This window comes from Lissotriton vulgaris, chromosome 9 (assembly GCF_964263255.1).
Source record: "Lissotriton vulgaris chromosome 9, aLisVul1.2, whole genome shotgun sequence".
Taxonomy (NCBI): Eukaryota; Metazoa; Chordata; class Amphibia; order Caudata; family Salamandridae; genus Lissotriton; species Lissotriton vulgaris.
The window spans coordinates 28529880-28549681 of record NC_141697.1 but is presented as its reverse complement, the minus strand read 5'-3'; the positions used below and the strand labels follow the sequence as shown (position 1 = coordinate 28549681).

Below are 19802 nucleotides of genomic sequence, written 5' to 3'. Positions count from 1 at the left end.
TCCATGGAAAGAAGATCCATCCGAGGATGAAGAAGGATGGGCTTGCATTGAGACAGGAGGAGCAGCTCCGAGAACCACGCCTGCCGTGGCCACCTGGGAGCAATAAGAAGGATGTGGCAGGGCTCTCTCCGCATTTTCCAAAGCACTCTCGGCACTAGAGGGACTGGAGGAAAGGCGTAAGCAAAGAGATTCGACCAATTCATCAAAGGGGCATTGCCTTGCGACCCTTTGTGGGGATGCCAACTTGCGTAAGCAGGGCATTTGCGGTTCCCTGGAGTTGCGAAGAGGTCCAGTGCTGGGTGACCCCAGTGACGAAAGATCATCTCGAGTGTTGGTTGATGCAGTTCCCACTCGTGGGTGGACGGTCAGGATCTGCTTAGGGAATCTGCCAGGAGGTTGGATAACCCCGGAAAATGAACTGCCGTGATTGTGATTTGATGATTGATGGACCAGTCCCAAATCGCCTGTACTAGGCGGGATAACACTGGAGACTTCGTTCCGCCCTGCTTGTTTATGTAGTGCATGCAGGTTGTGTTGTCTGTCTGTATGAGGACAGACTCTCCCTGCAGCACGGGTTGAAACGATTTTAGGGCTAAAAAGATAGCCATGAGCTCCAATTTGTTGATGTGCCAGGCCTTCTGGTGCTGAGTCCATTTCCCCTTGATGGACAGGTCTTGGAGGTGCGCTCCCCAACCCTCCAGAGATGCGTCCGTAGTTAGCGTCAGATCTGGGGGGTTGAACAGGAAGGACATCCCTGCTGCAAGATGACGTGGCTGTGCCCACCATCTGAGCGCTTTCTTCATGGGAATGGTGATGGCGATCTGATCGTTGAAGGAACCGGTGACTTGACGCCACTGTCCGTCCAGTCCCACTTGAATAGGTCGTGCTCGTAGTCTGCAATGAGGGATAAGAGCGATGCACGAAGAAGCCATCCCTAGAAAGGACTTCAACAGACGGACTGAAATGCACCTCTTTATCAGTAGAAGCAAGACTAGCCGTAGAATCCTTTGCTGACGTTCCAGGGAAACAAACGCCTTTGCCACCTTTGTGTCCAGCATGGCCCCTAGGAAATCCTTGCAAGTTGTTGGCTGCAATTTAGATTTTTCCAGGTTGATGGACAGACCCAAGGAACGAAATACTGTCTGACAAATGGAGGTATGGTACAGCAGCTGTGAGTGGGACTGCGATTTCAGGAGGCAGTCGTCGAGATATGGGAATATCTGGATACCTTGGAGGCGAAGAAAGGCCATGACCGGAGCCAATATCTTGGTAAAGACTCGGGGGCCGACCGGAGGCCAAATGGAAGGACCTTGAACTGGAAATGAAGGTGCCCCACCTTGAAGCGCAGGAACTTCCGATGACCTGCGAGTATAGGGACATGGAAGTAGGCGTCTCGGAGGTCGATGGTTGTCATGAAATCTCCGACCGAGAGCAAGCGCAAGATTTCTGCAAGCGTCAGCATACGGAAGGATTGATCCTTGAGATTGTGATTGAGCGCTCTCAAGTCCAATATGGGTCTCCATTCTCCGTTTTTCTTGACAATAAGGAAACAAGCATTTGCAATGCAATAGGTCTTGCAGCATTAAAGTTTGAGTTATTGGCATTCCCCTCTCTTGTTCAATCTTTATATCTATCCTCTGATTTTCGCACTTCAGCAACTGGAGGTCACTGTCTACAATTATGCAGACGACCTCCAGCTCATCTTCAATCTGTCCTCTTCCTCTCACTCTATTTCCAATTTTCAGTCTATTATGATATTTATCAGGGACTGGATGAACCACAACCATCTGAAGTTGAACCCTGACAAAACAGAATTGGTCCTTACGGGTGGTTCCTCCAGTCCCTGGAATTCTTCCTTTGGCCTTCTTCTCTTGGATCCTTTCCCACACCCTCTCCCTCAGTTAAGACTCTGGGCATCAAACTCAATCATCAGCTCAACCTTCACTCACAAATCAGTTCTGTTGTTTCTTCCTGCTTTCTTGTTCTTCGAACTATTCGCTCTGTCTCTCGTTTTTTCTCTCTTCCTGCACTTAAGCTAATCATGTCCGCTCTGGTTGTTTCCCGGCTGGACTATGCCAACGCCCTCTACAACGGCATCCCAGCGTATAGTCTGCGGAAGCTCCAGCTGGTTCAAAACCAGGCGGCCAGACTGGTGCATGGCCTCTCTCGTTCCCACCACTCTACCCCTCTATTGAAGGCACTACACTGGCTACCTGTTAGGGAGCGATCCCTTTTTAAAACAGGCTGCATGGTCTTTCAGGCCCGCCAGGGCACTGCCCCGGCCTTCATCTCTTCATTGTTAAAAGAATATACCCCTGCTCGTGAGCTTCGCTCATCTACTCAAGCTCTTCTTCAGGTTCCCCGGTACAGACGTAAGAAATGGGGTGGAACCAATTTTTCATTCCTAGCACCATCCTTCTGGAATTCCCTCCCCGACCACTTACGTCTGGCCACACAATATTCCACTTTTAGAAAAGATCTCAAGACCTTTCTATTCACTCAGGCTTTCTGCAATGTAAACTGACCCCCCTTCTTTTTTCTTTTTGCCAGTTCTCGTCCCTACTGCTAAAGTTGCTTCCACAGCGCCAAGAAACCGCCTGGTGAATGATGCGCTATATAAATATTTTAAATTCAAATTCAAATTCAATGGGTTGCATTAAATTTTTAGCAAAGTCTGTATTGGTGTTACTAAAGTTTCTCGCCCACAAGGCCTAGTACCTCCAAACAACAAGCAGCCATCTTTTTTTCCAAGCCACACTTGCAGCTTAATGCACTGCCTTCAGTTTCCCAAAACATAATCGGTGCGTTATTTTGTGTGAATGCTGTATGTCTAAATGATAGGAGTGTATGCGTGTGTGTGTGTACGGTGAGTTTTTGTGTAAGTGATCGGAGTGTGTGTGTGCTGTATGTATAAGTGAAAGGAGTGTGTTATATGTGTGATAGGAGAGTAAGTGTGTGTGTGTGTGTGTGTGTGTGTGTGTGTGTGTGTGTGTGTGTGTGTGAGAGAGTGTGTGTGTGTGTGTGTGTGTGTGTGTGTGTGTGTGAGTGTGTGGGGGTGTGTGAGGAGAACAAATAAAGAATTGGTAGTAAAGTAAATGTATTCTAAACAAGCAATGCTAAAGAGCAAGTGAGATTAGGTTCAAGAGAACTCCCACCGCACAATGCAGGTCTCTTTGCACAAAAATACACAAATCACTGCCATGATGTAGAGGAAACAGGTGATTATGCAGGCAGTGAAGTATGCGGGCTGGGGACTCCTGACATAGTGTGGAAGATCAGCTACCTAGGTAGGAGCGGTACAAAAAGGGGGGGGTGACAAAAGGGGATGGTAGGAGCAGCAGTCCTGGACCCAAACCCTCCCAGGGCCTCTCACAGAAGGTGCGCCTCTTTTGGAAGGGCAGATCGGACGACACAGCTTGGGTTCTGAGCTCACTGGATTAGCCTCTACACACTCGTGCTGACGTCACTCCAAGTTCCCTTAAAATGAAGGAGAGTCACAACATCTTTCTTAAAGGGGAGTGCATGCATGCATACATCCTCAAAACAAGTCAGATTTACTCTCTGCACTCTGTCGTAATTAATCATTCTTGCTCAACACGGTTCGAGTGGCCTCTTCTCACCATTGAAAAATAAACAGTTTAAGGTCCAGAATTCACTGGCAATAGGTTACATTGGCCTCAAGGTGCATTCTATACCGGAAGAATTGTAAAGAAAGCAATGCAAACTGGGCGAACAGTCCATCTGAAAACCCAATCTATCCAAGGCGGACTGACATCTTGTGTACTAGGCTGCCCTGCCCACAACACAGATGCCGGCCCGAGTTTCCTGCGGCTGTGGTAAGCCCCCCTCATCCCCTTAACAACTTTATGTAAACTTACTGTTCCAAGAGACCGCCCATGCCCTCTGACAGCTGCCGCGGGGAGCTGATAAGAGCCCTGACACCACCCCACCTCCCACCACTCGGCAAGTCGCACGAAACAGGCCCAAAAACACAGCTGTTCGTAAGTCCGAGAACTACATACAGGAGAGGAGTATCACATGCTCAGGATTCATGCTAGGCAGCACCTGGGAGGCCACAAACAATAAACATTCCCGGATGAACTCCTTCAGCTCCTAAGGGCTTTGGGCCTCAGCGCCTGTCGAACCGAGACACACACTGCATTTGTAGGGAATGAAGGCGGCAGCAAGAGAACAGGCAGTGCGGACGGGAAAGGGGGCGAATAGCCCACTGTTTCCCCCCCCCTCCTGCTCGGCCACCATCTTGCTCAGGCACCGCTGATACCATGCACAGCATGTGGCCAATAAGCGTGCGCAAATAAGTTGTGCAAATACGTAGCTTTATCTTCCGATTTAAAAGTTGATTCTGCACAGAAAACACGTTGCTTGATTGTGAAAGCTTACCGAAAAGCACATTCAGTAATGTCGGCTTGCCGGAGTCACAGACGGAAGCACTTCACGGTAAAGCAGCAGGAGTGCACGCCGTATGATTGCCTCCGTTCTCAAGTTGCCCAGATGTTAGAAGGTAGCGAAAGCAACCAGCCGCCCGGCCGGCCAGCCAATTGCATTGCGGCCCGGCCGGAAGTCCCGCCTCCTCGAGCACCCGAGAAAGGAGAGGAAAAGTCTTCCCGCGGCCTGGGGCTCCCGTGAGCTGCGGAGAGCCCCGGAGCCGCCTGCGCAGAGGAGTAGCTTTTGTCCCGCGGCCCCGCAGAAGAGCTGCAGAGCTGAGGAGTCACACCGGGAGCAAAGAGAAGTGCTGCGGAAAGAGCCCCGAGGAGCGGGAGCTCTCGTGTAGCCCCCGCCAGCAGAGCCCGGTGAGTGTTGTCAGGTGGGGGGGAGGGGAGAGCTGCGGCGGGGGAGGGGGGGGAGGTGTCTCTGTATGTATGCGGCGGCCGGGGGCGCTTCTGTGTATGCGGCGGGGGGGGGAGTGTCTCTGTGTGTGTGCGTGCGTGTAGGTGCGCTCCTGCGTGTGTGCGGCGGGGGGGGGGGGGGGGGGTGCGCGCGTGTGTCTGTGTGTGTGTGTGTGGCCCTTCCTGCCTGCGTGTGCATTTGTGTGTCTGTGGCAGGCGACGTGCACCGCGCCGGGCTGGGCGTGCGCGCTCACGAGGTAGAATCTCAGGCAGGAGACGCTCGTGACAGTCTGCTGTCCACATTGCCCTGAAAGCGATTACATAAGTTGTCGACCTAGACAGCAAAGCTTCGCTTTGCTTTCGTCTAGGCTCGACCTAAAAACAGGAATAAAACCCCTTTCCTCTCTGAGACTTTGGCACTACTTCTACCGCACTCTTCTGAATGAGAAGGCAAACTTGATGAAATAGTTCCTTGAGGTGCGGAGGTGGTGGTCCGGAAGGTGGCGTTGGAGGAGGTATTTCGACAAATTCCAATGCATGGCCTTGTTCCACAATGCCGAGTACCCAACGGTCTGTTGTAATGGAGGACCATTGAGAACCAAACAGAGATTTGACCTCCAATTCTTAGATTGACAGGCAAGTCATTGACGTTTGTTGGAAGCTCCCCTGAAAGTGGACTTTCCTCGATAGTTTCTGACAGGCTGCTGACGGGAAGACTGTTGTCAGTTTCCGGAGAAACGTTGGTTGCCTTGGTTATAGGACCGATATTGACTGTTTCCTCCTTGAAAAGTGGAGGTAGTGCCACGTCCTCGAGCACCCCGAAAGGGCTGCTTCTTTATGGATTGCAACGCTTCGTCAATATGCACTTCAAAAAGTGATTCGCCGTCATATGGCTTATCTAGAATCCTTGTTTGAACTTCCTGCCGAAAAGAAGTCGAGCGTAGCCAACCTGGTCGACGTAGGACGGCCGCTCCAGCGAGTTGTCGAAAACCAGTGCAGGCCACATCCACTGCACAATCAATTAGCTCTTCGGAAGTTCTCACCTTCTTGCAGAAGCTGCTGCGCTTCTGCCTTGGAAGCATCTGGAAGTAACGCCACACAGGCGGACATATCCGCCCAAACCTGACGGTCATAACGACCTAAAATGGCCATAGCGTTAGCCACTCGTACAGTGGTAGAGGACATGGAGGAAAACTTACGCCCTATTGCATCCAGGCGTCGGCCCTCTCGGTCTGGAGGAGTGGTGATAGTAGATGCTGGATTTCTCGATCCTCTCTGAGCTGCCTGTGTAACGACAGAATCAGGTTTAGGCTGGCCGGTAAGGCATGTCGGAGATCCCAACAGCGCCTTATATTTCTTTTCAACCTTGGCAATTGTGCTGGTAAAGAGTTTGGGGTCTTCATGAGTTTTACCCCTTCAGCCCAGATGAAATCTATAATTGGGACAGTGTGAATCTGTTTGAACGGTTGGTTCTTGAAATCAGAGGAAGCAATCTTCCTCTCTCTGGACTCGTGGTAACTTGAATCGTTGCACCGCCCTGTCCATCAATTGGTGGAAGCTGGCAATATCTACCGGAGGAGAATCCCCTGGCGTCACCTGAGATGGGAATGGTGTCTGAGCACGATAGTCATCCCACTCCGCCAAATGTTCATCACCATCCACATCCGAAACCTCTCCATCCTCACGCTCTGGAGGATTCTCATCATCATCATCGGGATAAAGAGTTGCGTGAACTTGAACTGATGTGCTTCTATGAATGGTAACAGGCGGTGCTGGTTGTGAAGGAGCAGGTGACGGCTCCGTAATCGGGTTCAAAACCGATGGGACATTAGTTACTTGTGGAGATGGCGGGAATCGCCGATTGTAATCGTCCAACATGTTTTGGAGGCTTGAAATCATAGATAAAGGCAACATCGCAGCTGGTAATTGAGAGTGAACTTCTTGATGTTGGCCATACTGCTCATCTTCATCATTACTGAAGTCCTGACACTTTATATTCAAGTCCGAAATACTTTGAGCTTGGCCGTCAGACTCCTGATCTGAATCAGTAGCAAACAAAGGAGAGGGTGGAGTAGCCATTTCCCTTTCTGTGAGAGTTCCGAAATGGTCCGATTTGCTGGACTGCAGAGGCAACAAAGGCAGTGAGGCAAAAGAAGAGGCTGTCGTTGAAACGGTGTCCTGCGACTGTGTCGACGGCGCTCTATCGGTCGTATTCTTTAATGGAACTGTCTTTGAAATCGTCGTCGACGAGGACATCGTCGACGGAGACGTTAGCAGTGGGGCCGTCGACGGAATCTTCATGGACATAGTCGACAACGGGCCCTTCAATTTTAACTTTTTCGTTGACGAGATAGTCGTCGACGGAACAGTCGTCGACGGAGTAGCCGTCGACGGAGCAGACGTCGAAGGAGCAGACGTCGAAGGAGCAGTGCTCCGTCGACGGGACAGAGGAACCAGACACTCTCGTTGACGGGGGAACCGTCGACGGTACACTCGTCGTCGAGGGCGTCGACGAGATCAACACCTTCGAGTCTTTCGTTGACGACGAACGGGCTGTCGACGACTGAAGTTTCTTCGTCGACGAGAACGAAATAGGAATAATGGAAGAAATAGTCTTGGAGCTGTGAACAACCCTCATCGACGACGAGGACGTAGACGCAGAGGCGGACGACGATCCAGAGGCCAGCGTCGTCGTGACTGTCGTCGTCGACTTTGATCCAGAGACAGCCATTCTCGTCGACTGAGTAGAAGCCACCGTCGTCGACGGAAAATCAGATTTCTTCACAGAACAACTGGAAGTCGAAGCAGAAGGAGCCTGAGAGCCATGTCACGTGGGCCCAGAAGTGGTAGGCAAAGGTGAAGACACCGCAGGGGCTAAAGAGAGAGATTTTCCTCTTCTTTAAGAAGGGGGAAGGCACCTCCTGCACACTACCACGCTTTGAAGTTGCTTTTGACTGGCCTGAAATGACACTTTCAGCATCAGAAAGTATATTGTCCTTATCCTTCAGCTTTTGAAGCCAGAGTAGTAAGCGGCCTTCTCTATCTTTAAGAGTCTTAGTGGAGAAAGTTCTACAGAACTTACAGCTTCCCACCTCATGGTCAGGGTAAAGGCAGTAAATACACTTACTGTGTGGGTCCTCATGAAACAGTTTTAGCTTTCCACAGGAGGAACAGGCTCTGAAAAGAGACTTCTTACTAGAAGACATGGTAGAGAACAGGAAAAAACCTGAAGAGAAAGAAAACGGAGCAGAGCTCAGCGAGACTCCCTTACACACGACGTGCGGTAGAAAATCTGAGGAGCTGAGCTCGGAGGAGAAGGTTCTAGAGGGCTGCTGTCGCCTGATTGGCTGTAGTTTGGACCAACATAATGACAAGGATAGGCTGCATTGGGTCTTTTCTATTCCCATGCATTCCTATGTAGAATTTTGGACAGGCACTCTATGCCTCTTCTTTACTTATTTCTGGGTTTTTTCTCCCAATTAGATTTGGTATATATGTATATATAATAATACTAATGAAGGTGACTTTGACACGCCGGAGGCCCACTGGGGGCCTTAACATGACAGTGAGGGCGAGATAAATCACTGTTTATCCTGACAATTGGGAAGCGATACTGAAGCACCCACTGGGGGTCATTTACATAATACAAGTCCCACAATGCACGCTACCAAGCAAAGCAAAATAAAAGCTGTGAAAAAACGTGAGACTTTTATCAGAAGCTTCCATACCCATGAAGAAAGAGCGCCATGCTCTGAAACGCGTTGGGAAAAGGTTTGAAATGACAGATGAGAATTCACCTTCACATGCAATATTAAAGGTGCTGAAACCTTACTGCTGCGGAGTGCTACTTCAATGCAGAGCGCTTTGTTTTACAAATATTTTACACGATAGCTACGTCGTGGAAGATGCACCACCCTGGTTAAGGAGGAAGAAGCCGTGGGGAGAAAGGGGCCGTCTGCAGGAGAACCTTCCAATGCGAGATGGCGCAGCAGTGCTAACAACTAATGAAGGTGACTTTGACACGCCGGGGGCCCACTGGGGGCCTTAACATGACAGTGAGGGTGAGATAAATCACTGTTTATCCTGACAATTGGGAAGCGATACTGAAGCACCCACTGGGGGTCATTTACATAATACAAGTCCCACAATGCACGCTACCAAGCAAAGCAAAATAAAAGCTGTGAAAAAACGTGAGACTTGTATCAGAAGCTTCCATACCCATGAAGAATGAGCGCCATGCTCTGAAACGCGTTGGGAAAAGGATTGAAATGACGGATGAGAATTCACCTTCACATGCAATATTAAAGGTGTTGAAACCTTACTGCTGCGGAGTGCTACTTCAATGCAGAGCGCTTTGTTTTACAAATATATATATATATATATATATATATATATATATATTTGTAAAACATATACATATATATATATACATATACATATATACATATATATATATATATACATATATATATATATATATATATATATATATATATATATATATATATATATATATATATATATATATATATATATATATATATATATATATATATATATATATATCACGCTCTGGAGGTCACCACACAAGCAGGAAAGCACACGAACAGCAGGAAGGTTCACCTCTTAACCTTTAATCTTCGGTACAGGCGAGTATGGCAAGCAGGTAAGTTTAAACAGTTCCAGCGCTCTGCTGTATGGGGGTGCGTCCACCACTGCACGTTCTCCACGCCACGCCTCTGATGAAGAGACATTCGAAACGCGTCAGGCAGAGCGCTGGAACTGTTTAAACTTACCTGCTTGCCATACTCGCCTGTACCGAAGATTAAAGGTTAAGAGGTGAACCTTCCTGCTGTTCGTGTGCTTTCCTGCTTGTGTGGTGACCTCCAGAGCGTGATATTTAGCGGCAGCCCAGCCGTTGGGAGAGCACCACCCCGTGAACACCGGGGGCCGCTGAGGATTCGGATACACCCGCCCCATGAAGGAACAGCAGGCACAGGATCAAGACGAGCAGGCTAGCGGGGTGGCTCATGCAGAGCCTTGAACACAACTGATATAAAAGTGCTTAGATTATAAGGAATAACGGACTATATCTCCCATAAAGCACCAATATGATGCGAGCATATCTATGGGGGTGCGTCCACCACTGCACGTTCTCCACGCCACGCCTCTGATGAAGAGACATTCGAAACGCGTCAGGCAGAGCGCTGGAACTGTTTAAACTTACCTGCTTGCCATACTCGCCTGTACCGAAGATTAAAGGTTAAGAGGTGAACCTTCCTGCTGTTCGTGTGCTTTCCTGCTTGTGTGGTGACCTCCAGAGCGTGATATTTAGCGGCAGCCCAGCCGTTGGGAGAGCACCACCCCGTGAACACCGGGGGCCGCTGAGGATTCGGATACACCCGCCCCATGAAGGAACAGCAGGCACAGGATCAAGACGAGCAGGCTAGCGGGGGGGCTCATGCAGAGCCTTGAACACAACTGATATAAAAGTGCTTAGATTATAAGGAATAACGGACTATATCTCCCATAAAGCACCAATATGATGCGAGCATATCTATGGGGGTGCGTCCACCACTGCACGTTCTCCACGCCACGCCTCTGATGAAGAGACATTCGAAACGCGTCAGGCAGAGCGCTGGAACTGTTTAAACTTACCTGCTTGCCATACTCGCCTGTACCGAAGATTAAAGGTTAAGAGGTGAACCTTCCTGCTGTTCGTGTGCTTTCCTGCTTGTGTGGTGACCTCCAAAGCGTGATATATATATATATATATATATATATATTAGTATTTATTGCTATTTTATTTACCGTGGGACTCCCACTCCGACGACGGGGAATATTCAAGCATGTGAATCTATGAAAGACACCCCAATACTGGAGAAGTAAGCCTTAACAGCTGGGCTTTGCTAATCCAGAATGTCAAAAAAAGGAGCAACCTGGTTGCTCAGTTGGAGTAAACTATTCTTGCCCGGGGCGCGAAAGGTAAACACCACAGACCGCCAGAGTGTCAGAAGGTAAGCGATGACTTGCAGAATACAACAGTCTACCAACAGCATAAGAGTAGGAACACCAGAGAAAGGATGAACAGAGTGATGAAAAGAAAGGAGGAGCTTGAGAACGCTCCTACAATTAAAGAATTTTACCTGGAGGAAGTTAGATTGCACACTACACGTATTGCTAACTTCCAATCCTTATAAATGAATATTCTCAAAACAATTTGTCCGCATTCCCAAATATGTACCAGTACAGTTGGTCAGGCATTTCAATATTGAGCTTCCTATGCCGTTGATGCCCCCTCGTGGGATCTTTGAAAAACTTCCCTTTTCATGAACTAAGTAACAAAGTGGACGAATTTCACGGTTCCATTAAAACTGTTGTTCTTGAAAGGTTTTCACTGGGAACTACCAACAAACTGTTATAACCCAAAAAACTAGATCTAAATTGAAATTATTACAAAAAGTTATACAGATGAGAAGCCTAGAATAACATATCAAAGCAGAGAGACAACATTAAAAGGCAAATTCCTATTTGTCAATTCTTAGTGATGTTTGTAATGATATCCTTTTTTGAGGGCACACTTGGATTTGGAAATATGCTGCTTTCATTAAACATACAGAATGCCTGGCCTGCCAATAACAGATCATGTCTAGAACCAGACTGGTACCTCTGCAAAACATACTTCCAGTGACTACTGACTGTCCAGTACAAAAATTAGTTCATGTAGTATTCATTGGCTTCTTTCGGCTGTTCCCACGCCAGCCTGTGCAATGTCAAGTAAGGTAGTGTAAAAGGATATGTATAGCACAAACTAATCACCTGTGAGGGTCTCTGGCCGCTGAGTAGGTGCGAAAGGTCTGGAGCATCGGTCGCAGAGCCAGGTCTTCAGTTTCTTGCAGAATGTTGTGAGCGACGTGGCTGTTCTGTTGTCCTGGGGAGGGCGTTCCAGGTCTTTGCTGTAAGACAAGTGAATGAGCAGCCTCCTGCCCTGCTTCTGTGAATGTGGGGAATGTGCATGAGTGAAAGCGAGGTGGATTGGAGGTTGTGGGTTGGTGGGAATGCAAATGGCGGTTGAGGGTCCATTCTGACAAAGAACTTTGTAGCCGAGGGTGAGTATCTTGAAGTGGCAGAATTTCTGGATGGGGAGCAAGTTGGTGTGATGTGGGTGCGGTCGGTAGGTTGAGAACCAGTCTTGCAGCGGCGTTTTGGGTCGTTTGGAGTTTGTGTGTGAGGTGGGCGGGCGTTCCGTAGCAGAGGGCGTTGAATAGTCTGACCTGCTTGTGATCAGTCTGGGCGACGGTCTTTCTGGTGTCCAGGGAGAGCAATGTGAAGATCTTGCTGAGCATGTGGAAGATGCTGAAGCAGGTGGATGCAACGTCATTGATTTGGGGTCTCATGGACAGTTCGGTGTCCAGGATATTGCCCAGGTTTCGAGCCATGTCAGTAGGAGTTGGGGTGGGTCCCAATTCAGTGGGCCACCAGGTTGTGTCCCAGTGGGAGTTGTAGGGTCCGAAACTCAGGCATGCCATTTTCTCAACATACAATTTGAGGCAGTTGGTGCTCATCCAGGTGCCAATTTCCGTCATGAGGCATTTAAAGTTTTTTTGGTGTTTGGATCTTCATTGGCGTATGAGATGATGCCGAGTCCATGGGAGCTGGTGTTCTTTGCAAGGGGTGAAAGGTAAAGGTTGAAGAGGGCGGAGCTGGGGGATGACCCCTATGGGACTCCAAAAATGTTGTCTTTGGATTCAGAGGGGAACGACTGCAGCCTGACACGTTGTGTTCCTCCGGACAGGAAGGAGTGCATCTCTTGGAGGGCTGGTGCTTGGATTCTTGCATCGTAGAGTCTAGTTATGAGTGTGTGGTAGGGACCGTGGTCAAAGTGGTGGAGAGGTCAGGCAGAGGAGTGTCCTCGGTCCATGATGGTGCAAATGTTGTCCGATGCAGCGATGAGTGCCGTCTCAGTGCTATGGGGGCTGTAAAATCCTTATTGTGAGGTGTCAAGAAGTTTGTGTTGTTCGATGTAGCGGTAAAGCTGGCTGTTGATAGCTTTTTCCAAGATTTTTCCTGGGAAGGGATGCAGAGAAATGGGTCGATAGTTGCGGAGGACTTCCATGTCTGCGGATGGTCTTTTGCGGACAGGGGTAACATATGCACGTTTCCAGGCATTCGGAAATGTGGCTGTGGCGATGGATGGGTTGATGAACTGTAGTACCAAGCTTAATGTGATGCTGCCAAGGCTGAAGACTCCAGTCTATGCAACAGTAGGAAATTCGCTGGGCTTCGGAGGGATTACATTTACTTTTCCCACTCCAGTCTGTGCAACAGTTGGGAAAGTACTTCACTTCAAGCACATAACATTTGAATGAGCCTATTAATTTACAACAAATAAACACTTTATATGAACATTATAAATTAACCCAACAATATCCATCTATATCGGATCTGTGAGCAAGGGCGGATGCCCGAAACGCGTCGGATCTAGTGGCTCTGTTGGATTAAAAAGAACGTATGCCAAATTTGCACGTTGGAGTTGCGTGATTTTTCTTTCACTCGCGCGAGCGGATGTGGTATAGATTGCACCTTTGTGGATATATAACAATTTAATCATTCAGAATTTTAAAAATTGGTATTCTTATTCCTTAACTTCCCACGCTATACCCCACAAACCTAGCAGCCCACACATAAAATATTATTAAAATAAGTACAACACAAGTAACAATTAATAACCAAGTAGAGTACTCCTAGGAATATCTAAATTTGACTCTGGGACCAAAGCCCTATTACATTTTCTCTGGTCGCCGGTAGCAAAACGGATCCAGTTCAAATCTCTTTGCATTGCTTTCAAATCTCTGAACAATCTGGGGCCAATGCAGCTGGCAAAGCATCTTAAACCATATATCCCAGCAAGGTCCCTCCGGTCAGCTGAACTTGGGAATCTTGTTGTCCTTAGAGTAAGAAGGGCCAGGTGGGGTGGCAAGAGCTCCACCACTACAACAGCTAAACTGTGGAACGCTCTACCAACGTCACTCAAAAGAGACCAACATGCTAAAATTTAGAAAGGGCATAAGAAACTAGCCCTTTAAGACATAATTCCAAATCCACTTGAGTCAGATACGCATGTTCTTAGGTTAGCGCCTAGAGACCTTAGGGTATTGTTGCGCTCAATAAATATATCATCATCATCATCAATAAATTGATCATCAATTACTTAATTAACTTCCCAACCTATACACTTACAAACCCAGCAGCCCGGACCTAATATACAACTAAAAAAATGTAATTATTATACAATTTACATAACTGATCAATTAAATAATTAATACATTAATAATCATTAATTATACTGAATTAACTTCCCACCCTATACCTTACAAACCGACCAAACCGCTATGACACTATAAACTACTATTCGAAATTAAAGTAAAAATTATAAATCACTTAAAATTACTAACTAGATGTACAATTATTATTACCAATTATACAGAAAATAACACATAAAATGAATATATGAACTAATGCACCCAAACAATTAAAAAAAGATTTTTACAAATATATTACGGAAAACTATTTAAACGATATTCTTGACAACAATATTTCTGCATCACAATATTTTTATATCACTATTTTTTACCCTTTGATATTCCAGTAACTTTAATATAAAAATAGATATTTTGTCCAAATATTGCCACCAGGTCATCCGTGCAAGCAGATTGATCCTTCTCTACTGCAACGGATAACGGACTAATCTCACACGTGGCTCTGATTGGATGGACCAGACATTCAGACAAGTGTGTCTGGAAATCTGCTGCACAGAGAGGGCTGTGTAGGAAAGACAGATACCTAAATATCCCACTGGACATGAGATTAACTTGGACGTCTCTGTGCCCCTTTGGGCCGGAGGACCATCCGATCGCTATAGATTATTGTATCTCTCCTAGCTCCAGGCAAGCAGTGCCAGCAGATAAGACATTTCAACGCCCTGTTGATTGCTCTTTAAACCTGCGCTTTAGCCTTCGATGGTTCTAATGCACTTTCCCTTTCCATCTTTTTTAATGGAGAAGTTTCCTTCTCTTGAAAAGAACTCTACAGCCACCTTCCGTTTGAATGAACAGTCTAAACTTCTATAGAGGATCCAGACGCAGGTTCCCAAAGGGCAGCCCTTCCCGCACTAACCGAGGATCAGGTGGAAGCGGTCAGCATTGACTTCTTCTGGAGCCTTCACTCCTCCGCGGGAGGTCAACTCTTGTCCCATGGATGTGGGAGTGACGGGGCGGGAGAGGTTGGAGCCGCCTTCATCCTGGTCCACCGTGAGGAAGCCAGTGTTGTTCAGCCAGAGAGCTGTGGCATACAGCAGCGGGGCCCATGCGCTGCAGTAGTGTGGCCTAGCAGCGTCCCCTGTGTCAGCTGTGTAGAAGGCACCACCTGCAGGACAAAGAAGAACAAGTGTGAGCTCCTGAAGGTTGCACGCAGAGGCCAAACACTTTTGCAAAGAGCTGCTCCACCATAAAATGCTCTGCTCAATACGCAATGAACTTGAGAAAGCTATCTACCTTCTCCATAAATGGTCAGAAAAGACTACTTACCAGCTACTTTATACCTAGATCATGGAGTTACCTGCACTTAATTCGGACAAACAGTTGTGGGATTCAGAATATTTTAAGAAGATATGGGAAAGAAAGCAATATAAGTGAAATGAAGGTCATGTACATCATGTGCAGAGTTGGGCAAAACTCCACAACGGCCCTTGATTTGGCATCATCCTAGGATTAACTTGCTGCGCCATTGTGTGGGATCAGTTTAATTACACGCCACGTTCTATACTCATGTGGAAGATAAGGTCTGTATGTGTACTGAAGTTACCTTTAGTAATGCTCTTTCTGGTGGATGCTCTAACTGCAGATTCCTCACTGCCCTCCTTGCTCTCAGGTCTGTGAAGTGGAAATCTGCTAGGCCTTAAGATCCCCGTTTAGATATCAGCACACTACCAATGTGTCAATCGCTCTGCACTGAGGTTGTCCACCCATCCACCCTGTGCTCAAGGATGTCATTTTTAGGTCACAGCTGCAACCCCTGGCTTGCTCCTTGAAACCCCTGCCAGTGCACATGTGAACCCCTGGCTTTAGATCAGCATCCAGAAAAAGCTTGCCAACTAAGGGAAATGCTACTTACCAGTATGCATCTGTTCTCGGCATGTAGAGCTGCAGAGTTGCACACTGTGCATAGATCGCCACCTAGTGTTGGGCTTGGATGTTTGCAGTTTTGTCCTGAAAAGTTCTTTGGAAGTCATGGGATAGGTGACTCCTCCTTTGGATCATATTGCGCAAGGGCATCGACTCCATCCTTAGACTGTTTTTTGCTATTAGGGAAATGATGGAGCTTTGCAAGAAAAGAAGGATGTCCATGTAAGGTGTATCTAATTAAGATAATACTGGAACAAACAAGGGTAGCTGGGGAGGCGGGTGGGTCTGTGCAACTCTGCAGCTCTACATGCCAAGAACAGATGCATACTGGAAAGTAGCATTTTCCGTTCGAGGCATATGAGCTGCAGATTGCACACTGCGCATAGATTATATAGCAGTACCCGCCGTTAGCGGCGACCACCCCTATCTGTTGCAGTAGTTTGAAATAGTGTTTTGAGAAAAGCCTGGTCCACATTAGCTTGTTGTTTGGTTTGCACATCTACACAATAGTGCTTTGTGAATGTGTGCGGTGTGGACCATGTAGCTGCTCTGCAGATGTCATCTAGGAGAATGTTACCTAAAAATGCCATTGAGGCCCCTATCTTTCTTGTAGAGTGGGCTTTAGGAGGAACAGATAACGTACGTTTAGCTTTGTGGTAACAAATCTGTATGCATTTGACAATCCATCTAGCGATCCCAGATTTTGATATGGGATTACCTTTGTGTGGTGGTGAGAAAAACACAAAAAGTTGTTTGGTCTTACGAAAATGTTGTGTTCTCTCAATGTAGTAGAGCAACGCTCTTTTGACATCTAGTTTATGAAGAGCTCTTTCTGCTACTGTCTGTGGCTGCGAGAAGAAAACTGGCAGTTTCACAGATTGATTGAGGTGGAAGGGAGAAATGACTTTGGGTAGGAATTTTGGATTAGTACGGAGAATGACCTTATTCTGATGCATTTGCAAGAAAGAACAGTTGTTACTTACCTGTAAACAGGTGGTTCTTCAGTATTGGTGTCTTTCATAGATTCAGATGCTTGAATATTCCTCGTCGTAGTGGGAGTCCCACGGTAAATAAAATAGCAATAAATGCTAAATATATATATATATATATACACACACAGTTCAAACCTTGCTCGTCCAGATAAAAGAAAAGGCACCGACTCCGTGGGCTTCACGAAAGGGATTTATTCACCCTGTACGTATGGCTTAACGCGTTTCGACGGACAAAACCGCCTTGGTCACAACACCTTTGCATTTAAAAAAAGACAGTTTATATACAAAAGCACCACTCGAAGGTCGGAGCAGTCTGATGACGTTTTTTGTTTACCTTGGCTTTTGAATAGACATAGAAAAAATCTTTTCTCACGTTTCTAAAGCAAGATTTGATCGTAAATGGGCATTGCTTTGCAATTTTAGATTCTGATCCACTGCAAGTGCAGTTTGCAACCTTAAACATAATTATGATTATAAATTCATTCAAAATATTTCAATGCAATACGTCGCAAACTCCTTAATAATCTATGCCCAATTCAATGGTAGAACATTCATTCATATATATACACATGACAATATAAATGCCTATATACACGCAGCCAACAAAAAGAAGACATTGTAAAAGTGCAAAAAATAAACACTAACTATAAGTGAGTACCTAAATAAAACATAGTCAAACCACATTTTGATTTCATTTCATACTGTCACATAATATGCCTTAACCCCATTGCGCCTATGCAATTCATTTTTACACTTCAAACAATCATTTTGAAATGGCAAAAAGGGTTTTTACAATGGAATTGAGCCCCAGTGGGCATTCTGGTAATTCTATGCTCACACATAAACACCACAATTTATAATAGTTTGAGGCCATTCAGTACTGGATTGGTGGTTTCATTACTCGTGATTTTCCTATTTTTATTGCTTTGTGTGCTCCTAACTAAGAGAAAGTAAATAAAAAAGTGCCACATATTTTTTAATAAACACGTGTGGATGCTTTGATATTACATTAGTATCCTCACTGTTAAGGTTCAGAGGAGTGGGATACGTGGAATTAGCATGGAGCCAATCTATTCTTATTTATGAATTACAGGTCCCTGGTTGTTTTCTGAAAGGATATGATGTTACATGTGTACACTTAAAGCTTCGTCAGAGTTTAATCCATTTGGAGTCTTGGTGTCGAGGAGAATTATATATCTCGACTCTAGCCTCCTAAGTGCCAAGAGCCTATTGCCTCCTCTGACATTTTTGCTAATACTATCGATGACAAAGTATTGCAAATCTTCTGTTCTCCCCTTATGAAAGGCGTTAATGTGGCGAGCCACCGGGTAGCTTTGATCGTCATTGGTCACTGCCCTCAAATGCTGTAAAATTCTTACATGGACCGGATGTAAGGTGCTACCAACATAACGTTTTTTACAGGTACACTGAAGTACATAAATTGCATAATCTGTTTTGCAATTATAGGCCCCCCTCAACTCTAATGGTGTTCTCCTTAGAGGAAGGTGTACTTTCCTGACATTGACTCCATATTGACAAGCTTTACATTTTGTACCCTTAGAAAATCCTTTCTTATTAGAGAACCAATTGGTGTTTTTTGGTTGGCTCGGAATATTGGTTACCAATTCCTGTTTCATCGATTTTGCCCTTCTATAGGTAATCTGCGGCAACTTGGTACATATTGTTCCTAAAGCAGGATCACTACGTACTATGGGCCAGTGCCTGTACAAGATTTTTCGTACTTGAGTATGGTAGGCATTGTACCCAGTGATGATTCTAGGCGTCTCATTCTTATCTGTGGATGTTACACTAGATTTATTCTGAAACAACAAGCTCTCTCTACTTTTCGTCAGGCATTTATCCTCTGCTGTTTTTAGCATTTTGTCTGAGTAGCCTCTTGTACTCAATCTTTTAAATAACTGGTTTTTAGATGTTTCAAAACCTTCTTGCGTACTGCAATTCCGTTTCATTCTGAGACACTCAGCGTAGGGGATGCTGGAAATCAGGCTGTGTGGGTGAAAGCTTCCGGCATGTAAGATGGTATTGCCGGAAGTGGGTTTTCTATAAGTTCTTGTTTGAATCTTGTTCTCAGAGATAAAAAGTTCTAAGTCCAAGAAAACAATGGAAGATTTGCTGGTGTTACAAGTGAACTTTAAGTTCACAGAATTCTCATTTAGTTTCTCAGCAAATGATCTAGCACTCTCTTCACTGCCTTTCCACAGCAAAAAAATGTCGTCAATGTAACGACTGTATTTTAACACATTGTTGGACATTTCTGTGCCGTGTTATATATATAAAAAATCAGGAGAAAAAACCTGAAATACATATTAGAGAAGGTATAAACTGCCTAACCAAAATTCTACATAGGAATGCATGGGGAAGGAAAAGACCATATGCAGCCTATCCTTGTCATTATGTTGGTCCAAACTGCAGCCAATCAGGCGACAGAAGCCCTCTAGAAGCTTCTCCTCAGAGCACCTCAGATTTTCTACTGCACGTCGTGTGTAAGGGAGTCTCCCTGAACTCTGCTCAGTTTTTCTCATCTCTTCAGGTTTTTTCCTGTTTCTCAACATGTCTACAAGTAAGAAGTCTCTTTTCAGAGCTTGTTCATCCTGTGGAAAGCTAAGACTTTTTTCTGAGGACCCACACAGTAGGCTGCATATGGTCTTTTCCTTCCCCATGCATTCCTATGTAGAATTTTGGTTAGGCAGTTTCTACCTTCTCTAATATATATTTCAGGTTTTTTCTCCTGATTATATATATATGTATATATATTTGAT

General features: G+C 46.0%; 1 protein-coding gene across 4 annotated transcripts in view; it reads right to left on the bottom strand.

Moving 5' to 3' along the window:
• HEATR5A (HEAT repeat containing 5A) overlaps positions 1-19802 on the bottom strand; it is a 502340-nt gene that overhangs the window by 123332 nt on the left and 359206 nt on the right. For all 4 annotated transcript variants that reach the window (XM_086936964.1, XM_086936962.1, XM_086936966.1 and 1 more), the window contains one exon: positions 15024-15272. In XM_086936964.1, the coding sequence (XP_086793090.1) occupies positions 15024-15272 (249 nt within the window). The remainder of the gene's footprint in view (positions 1-15023; positions 15273-19802) is intronic.